This window comes from Rhinopithecus bieti, unplaced genomic scaffold, assembly GCF_001698545.2.
Source record: "Rhinopithecus bieti isolate Rb0 unplaced genomic scaffold, ASM169854v2 scaffold_18153, whole genome shotgun sequence".
NCBI lineage: Eukaryota > Metazoa > Chordata > Mammalia > Primates > Cercopithecidae > Rhinopithecus > Rhinopithecus bieti.
Window position 1 is genome coordinate 885160 of NW_016809139.1, and position 7903 is coordinate 893062.

Sequence of the window (7903 nt, forward strand, 5' to 3'; positions counted from 1 at the left end):
TAAGCCAAATATATTAGTATTTCTATATTTTCTTTTTTGTGACCCTCTCCTTTTCCATGTGGTCTTCCAGTGGTAAGTTCATTCCATTATTTAGCTCATCTGTTGTGTTTACTCCTTCAAATTCTGCTTGGTTCTGTTTTCTGATCTCTTTTAGGCTGTTTAATTCCTGGACTGTGTTCTAAAATGCTAGAATCTCTTGTAATAGAATCTCCATGCAGTATCACCATTTTGAGCTTTATGTGGTTGTGCTCTTCCGATTTCTCATTTCTCCCTATGAGGTCCTTTTCCCCTGGAGGCACTGGCTGCTTGGCCCGAAGGCGGGATGAGGGCATAGTGGGAGGTGGGCCAGTAGAAACCCGCACTCACTCCTCATCCCTCAGGTCTGGCCTCACAGTTTTTTCTCTTGCAGCTGTACCAGACAGACCAATCTCACCAGTCCTGGAGGGTGGGATGGGGGAGGCACCTGCCAGAGGCTGATTAGTTCCCACCAGCTCTCAGTCCCTCACCAGCACAGGGCCTTTGCACTGCCTTGATCTGTTCCCAGGGACATCTGGGACCCAGTGGTGTGCTAGTACCTGCTGAACAGGCTACCCTGCTCCAGTGTATGCACATGTATGTGTACATAAGCTTACTGTACATGTTACAGATAGAAAAGGAGCAGCATGCAACTTAAAAACACGCATAAAATATACAGTACTGTTGTTAATCCCACAGGGCCAGTTTTTATAGAATGATTTCACTGAGTCTTGCTGAGCCCTACATCTGAAGCCAACACAGGGTTGCAGCCGATGAATGAGTGTGGTTCTGACAAGAATGCTGGGGGGTTTTCACTGATGAGTCAGATGAAGGTGAAGCAGCAGGACGGATGTCAGAGCTTCACTCATTCAGTGACTGAGTCACTTCTTTGCCTAAGTAGGTAACAGTTTCCAGAAGCTGTGAGACAGTTTCTTCAATTTTCTGTGCCATTCACAATGTAACAGCTACATTTTCAGTTTGATCTGCATCTTCCTCCATCACTTTCTAGGTCTAGAGACAATCACAACAGTGAATCAAACCGAGTCATGGTGTCTGTGGGTATCAGTGGTGTGAAAGCTCCCACCACAACTGACTCCAAGCTACTGATGTGAGTCCCCAAACGCAGCCTAGGAGGGGTGTGCTCACCATTGTAGAGTATGTGCACAGTAAGAATACAGATTGTAGTAAAATGCAGCAAAAAGTAGCAAGTGACGAGTTTCGAGTATTCGTTACCTTTGTTTTTAATATAATTCTAAGTTTATAAAATGTAACTTTAAATAACAGCTGTGTTCACCTACTGGCAGGCCAGGTTCCTGTCACTGCAGCCTCTGGCAGTGGCACGCCAACACCTGGTCCAGTGCTCTGGGCTCGCCAGGCCCCTCTGGCTGACCATCTGCTTTGCAAGCCTTCTCCGTGAGGCCACCCTGATCCCAGTACTTACCATTGCAGCCTGCCCCACTGCACTACCCTCACCTGCTTTTTTTTTCTTCCCGGGCACCATTCCCTGACACTGGCATCTGGTGTGTTGTTTTCCGGTAGAGCAGCAGCTATTTGGGGGAGTCTGTGTTGTGTTCACCAACCTGTTCCAAGCACCTGGAACAGTGCATTCCGGGTTGGCCTTCATTACGCATGTACTGAATAAAAGCTCAAGAACCTCAACATTTACAGTCAGGCTCTACGAGATTCACTATACAGTATCTCGTAAAAAGCAAAACTTTCATCTTACTTGGTCAAATTTGGGACATTTCCCCAATTCCATGACAGAATAGTGACTCCGAGTGTTCCATCCGGTGTGGCCCCGAGGCAGCTCCTGAAGAATCGCTGTTCAAAGCATTTACTCGTCAGGGAGAGGGTTCCCTTCATTCTTTTCTCTGAAGCTTGTTTTTGCTGCAACATATTTTAACGTTTTTATTGTGGGAAAATGAAATAGTTTCAAAATTGATGCAAATGAGAAAATCAAGTTGTCTGTAATAGTGCTATTTTTATTATTTGTATGGTGGTTTTGACTTTTCAAAATATTTTCCTAAATTTTTCATTTAATTGTAGAAACATGAGACAAATGGATATGCTTTTTTAAAAGGAACACAAAATCAAAACCATCCCAAATCCCATGTTCACAGACTACGGCCAGGCTCCCTCCTTAGCCAGCCTGGCCCACCTGTGCTTGTACAGTACATGAAGCATATATACACTGTCACAGCCACGACACAGAAATGCCACTTAGCTGCCAACTTTCCACTTAATTTATTGTGACCGTCCTTCCAGTGTGGTAACTAGAAATACCATAGTTCTACGGTGGCACTTAGCACCTGTTTTTTTTTCACTGCACCCCAGCAACCGTGTCACCGTTGCCTCTTGTTGAGTGTGTAGGTTCTTCCTGTGTTCTATCCACAAGTAACGTGAGGGTAACAAGTAACATGGGCATGTGTCATCATCCATTTTATATGCAGGATGAGAGCAGGGCAGCTGCATACTTTTCTTCTACACCACCTTACATATAGGAGAGGTGCCAACATGCTCTCCAGGAAGACAGTGAAGAAGTCAAGCATCTAACAGGGGTGGGGACTGAGGGGAGACTGTCCCAAGTTGGGGAAATGCAAGTAGCACTGGTGCAAGCACAGCAGGTGCAAGACGAGGTGGAGTCAGTGCTGCAGCTGTTGGGTGGGACTCAGCCACCTTTTCAGGCTATGCACATGGGCATCCATCCCCAGGCCTGCTAGTCGAGCTGAGGGCAGACATAATTTGAAAGGAAAAGAAAGTCTCAGCAACACCAGAGGAGTGAAACATTTTCTTTTTATTGAGAACATCTCAAATCCTTTGTCTGTATTTGACAGCGTCTCATGCTCAGTTCCGGCTGGTCTCGGTGCAAGAGGAAGCTCATGCAGTTGTAACGTGTGGTGTATACACAGATTTACATAGAGAACACTGAGGACTGCATCTTAGCAACACGTTTCTTGGCCGAATTACATTCATAGAAAGTGTCCAGATTCTAAAATCAAATTAAAAGCATGTAACCCAAAGCCTGAAAAAGCAAACAGCTTTAGGGGCTGACTCCATTAGCGTTCCATAGACTGTGCTTTTAAGCGTTCAGTTCATGTTTAATGGCCCATCGGTTCCTTACACACCATTAGCTTATGCTGTGGCCAAAAGAAGTGTTCTTGAGGCTTGGTACTCGTCCCTTCAGACAGTGAACAAGAAAGTGCAGACGGTGCTGCCCGAGACAGGAGGATTTTCACACGAGACTGAAAAAGCCAACACACCCTTACAACTACAAGTCATGGTCGAGTCGGACCTGCCATCCACCTCCACCGGTCCCCGGCACCCGGTGGGTCAGAGGTTTCTCTAATTCTATTCCCTGGCATCAGCTGAACACTCGAATTCACATGGAAGGCCCCGAGCAACCCACTGGCCTTGAGGCTGGGTGCACCCACTCCTCACCCAGGGAGATTGTCACAAAACACGCTAAGGGGCAGAGACGCTGTAAACTGGACATACACGAACACAATGCCCTCTCCACTTACACAGTGTGGGGCTGATAAAAAGGAATCTTTTGAGCGACTCTATAATTTTACAGAATTTAGAGGTGGGAAAGATGGCCAATTTTCCTTCTTTACGCCTGGGGCAGACCACCTGCTTCTGGAGTAAAGTATTTGAGAAGGAAAAAGAGCCACTGTGCACGTGTGTGTTTTGAGACACGGGCAGATCCGGATGTGCCCTCTCCACAGCTTTGCTAATCCCATCCTCAGATCTCCGCACAATGTGAAGACAGAGCCGTCCCCTCCTCAGTGTACCTGTTGAGATTACAAGGAGAGGCACTGTCTTCACGAAGAAAGCGGCGATTCCACAGCCCGGAGATAAATAGTTATTTGAATAAAAATAAATTCCGCAGAAATCCACGCCTTGTGAGATACTGGCTTGCACATTTTAAAATAATTGCTTTTAATTACAAAATTTCTCAAAATAGGAAAAGATGATGAAAAGTTTAAATTAAGACTCAGAATCAAAACTGCAGTTCTTTGGCGTCCCTTGCTGGGAAGAGGTGGGCCTGGCCTGTGACCAGGTGATGAGAGCTGAGGAAGGTGGTGACGACATCCATCTGGACCTGTCGCTGGCTCATGGCACAGAACACACTGCCCCACCTGAGACCTCCCACTAGCAGGACTCTGTCCCTGGCAGAGCTGTACCTGAGTGGTCCTGAGGGGCAGTGTCTTTGTGGAATTAATACTTCAGGTTTAGCTAACAAAACAAAACAAAACAGAAGCCCTCTCTTCCCCTACTTGTCAAAATGTCCCAAAATGTAAGATTTTCCTTAAAAAATCAAGTTCTTGCTTGTGTCGAATTTTCTGCTAAGTCTCTAAAACCCACATCAGGACACTGGATGCAAAATGACACGCCAATGAAACAGCTATAGTCTAATGCACACCGAGCGCTCAGAAGGGAGGGATTAAAGTGCTAAGTTCCCTGATCTGTCTCAAGGAGGAGTCAGCATTCTGTATTATTATTATTTTTTTTTTCTGATGACAGATGAGCTGTCATAGGAGCAGTGCAGAGCCTCTGGTCCCTGCACATCATCTTCCTCCCCTCAGCCGCCCCGCCCAGGGCTCCCTGAACCCAGTTCCTCCCCACCCAGGACTCCCCGAACCCAACTCCTCCCCAAAGCCCCCCGACCCAGGGCTCCCCGAACCCAACTCCTCCCCAAACCGCCCCCGCCCAGGGCTCCCCCAACCCAACTCCTCCCCACAGCCGCCCCGCCCAGGGCTCCCCGAACCCAGTTCCTCCCCACCCAGGGCTCCCCGAACCCAACTCTTCCCCACAGCCGCCCCGCCCAGGGCTCCCCGAACCCAGTTCCTCCCCGCCCAGGGCTCCCCGAACCCAACTCCTCCCCACAGCCGCCCCGCCCAGGGCTCCCCGAACCCAGTTCCTCCCCACAGCCGCCCCCCACCCCCCGCCCAGGGCTCCCCGAACCCAACTCTTCCCCGCAGCCACCCCGCCCAGGGCTCCCTGAACCCAGTTGCCTTGGCTGCCTTCCTCCTGCCTGGACGGCTTGGGGTGGGACGCCGTGTGCCTGCCCTCAAGGCTGCAGGAGTCCACCCTGGAAAGGAGCCACCTCACATGGTTTCAAGGCAGCTGCTCAGGCCCCACAAGGTGAGGCACTCACTTACTTGGGTTGGTACAGGGAGCAATCATGCTTACTTTAGCTATTACCTGACAGAAGGGAAAAGCCAGACATACCGGGTAGTTTTGTATGTATATGGAATATATTAACACTAAACTTGGTAACCAAAATCCACATTTTTAAAAACTAAGTCCATCTCCCAATCCCCATTAGAAAAAAATACAATTTATCAAGACAAGAATAAAAATGCACAGACTTACAAGGTGTTTTTTCTAGTGTGCAAGAGCCTACTTGGGGGAAGGCCAGCGACAACAGACACCTCTCCTTCTGCAGGTGCAGAGCCCCAGCACAGTCTGCCCAAACAAGACCCCACTGTGGTGACAGAGCGGCTGAGACACCCACTCTGACTGCTTCAGGGAGACAACTGCCCTCTTCGGTAGAGGAGAAGGCTGGTGTGGGGCAGATGTTCTAGCCTCTGAACCTGGTCATGTGCCCAACAATGAGCCCTAAGCAGCACCCCTTCCTGTCACACTGGGACGAGATCTGTGTGGACACACGTGGGTAGGGCTCCCGACATCAGGAGGCACACCTCCCACCAAAGCCACCGTGCTTCAGGTTTTGGGTCTGAGCTCCCAGTGTCCGGTGGGAGCATGATGCCCCTCTGCCCCTCTTCTGGTTTCCTAGGCCCATCACAGACATACAGGTGCCAACACCCTGGATTTCACTGTGGCAGGTGTATGCTGTAGGGTAAAGTCTGCACCAATCTCTGCCCATGGCCCCAGGAGACCCACCTGAGCACCGTCCAGGGCCTTGGAGCTGGGCACTGCACTGGCGAACAGAGCACTTCTCTCGGCTCCTCTTTCATCCTGAGCGGAGGCAACAAGGCACCGGGTGCAAATCTCTGAGCTCGGTGGAGGTGGTCCACACAGGGCCCTCGCCCGCCACGCTCCTGACCTCCTGGGCTGGCTCCCTCTATAGTGGGGCTGTCCCGTGCACTCTCGGTGCTGGGCAGCCCTGAGCTCCCCTGTCGGGACCGTCAATGTCTGGTCTACACTATGCCAGCAGCACGTGGTCTCACCAGCTCTCACTTGAATGCTTTTTATTTTTCAAACATGTCTTTGATAAAGCTGGAAACAATAATTTAAAAACATGCCTGCTATGGCATTTTCCAAGAATGATTATCTACTGAAATCATTCTACTTCCATTCTGTGAAGGCCTTTGGGCAGTCATCCACATCCATTCAATTCAGAGGAAGGAACAGAGGGAACTTGGGCCATGTATTGTGCAGTAGCCCTCCTGATTCCTTCTAGTCCATAAAAGTTAAATATCCTTTAAAAAACCTGAATGAATGGCCAGCCTGGGGTTACTGGCCATGTTTTATCTGTGATTACTTAGAAGTAACTGAGAAAAGTTTTCCATGATCTGATCCTACAAGGAGCACAGAAGCTTCTAGAGGAGGCTGAGGGCTACAGGGACCTGGGTCACGACTCTGCAGGACACACAGTCACCACTGCGGGGCCCCGTGTGCATGACAGGGCCACACTACCTCATGCTGGGAGTCTGCTCCTCAGGGAGACTGTTAAACCTAGTGTGTCAAACTACCCAGGGAAGTACCTATGGAGAAAAGAGACCTAAGTTTAGACAGACGTGTGGCGATTTCCTTTAGACTACTACTTCCTACCTCTATTTTCCCACCCTCCTCCATATATAGATGCTTTTTTTGCAATTAAAATAATGTGGCATAAAAGTGACCTGACATAATTACTTATTTTATAAACCACATTCCTAGCTCTGAATAAATTATTTATTCAAGAATGTCACACAAAGTAATTTCTATTTTCCTAAACTTAAGGAAGCCCTACTCAGTAGAACTCAATTTCTAAATGTAAACCGAGATTGAAAGCAGTCACTGGACGGTTCAGAAGGGGAAATGCTGCGGCAGAGAGATGCCAGGCGGCGATGCTGGGCCCCAACACACCCCATCCCCTCCCCACACTGCGCACCTGCCCCAGGTCTGATGTGAGATGCTGGGGACAACCGTGGACACCTGGTGGTCCCCTGTGTCCCCCAACTCCTTCCCCAAGGTATGCACCTGCCCCCAGTTCAGATGTGAGGTTCTGGAGGACGACGCTGGATGCCCACAGCCCCCTGCACCCCCCATCATGTCTGCCCGGGTCAGGGCGTGAGTGAGAACTGGTCCTGCTCAGTGGGCTTCTCCACCCAGGCCCCCAGCCCCGCCTTGATGAAGGCTGTGAACAGACGCGCCTTGGCGGCCTGGTACTCCTTTGCCGCCAGCTTGGACTCATGGTACATGTTGGGCTTGGTAATCTTGGAGCGTAGTAAGTGGGAGGGAACCTGTGAAGGGATAAAAAACAAATGCAACTGTTGACGCTGTAACAGATGAAAATAACACCTAATAAGATGCCAAAACACGGCCTTTAGAACTGCATTGGCTTCTGGGGGGAAGCAACCCAGAGGAAGGCGCCTTCTGCCAAGGGTGCGGCTTCACAGAGAACAAGCTGCCGCGTCTCCTGAGGCCTGAGTTATCGCCAGGGCACGGCTTCACACAGAACAAGGTGCCGCACCTCCTGAGGCCTGAGTTATCGCCCAGTTCCAGTCTTGCTAGTCAAACAGGCAGCTACAGACCCCCGAGTTCTGAAGACGTGCTTCTGGGAAGCCACCAATAGTTGATTCAAGTTTCGTTTTTAACTTAAGAAGCATAGGCCGGGCGCGGTGGCTCAAGCCTGTAATCCCAGCACTTTGGGAGGCCG

The 7903-nt window shown here is 49.8% G+C and overlaps 1 protein-coding gene across 4 annotated transcripts in view; it reads right to left on the reverse strand.

Annotated features, from left to right (window-relative positions):
- Positions 1 to 5288: 5288 nt before the first annotated feature.
- The window catches only part of ADARB1 (adenosine deaminase RNA specific B1), a 138700-nt gene continuing 136085 nt past the window's right edge, over positions 5289 to 7903 (reverse strand). For 3 of the 4 annotated variants that reach the window (XM_017888759.1, XM_017888760.1, XM_017888763.1), the window contains one exon: positions 5289 to 7487. In XM_017888759.1, coding sequence (XP_017744248.1) covers positions 7308 to 7487 — 180 coding nt within the window. In that variant the 3' untranslated portion in view covers positions 5289 to 7307. The remainder of the gene's footprint in view (positions 7488 to 7903) is intronic. The other variant, XM_017888761.1, reaches the window with a different exon arrangement.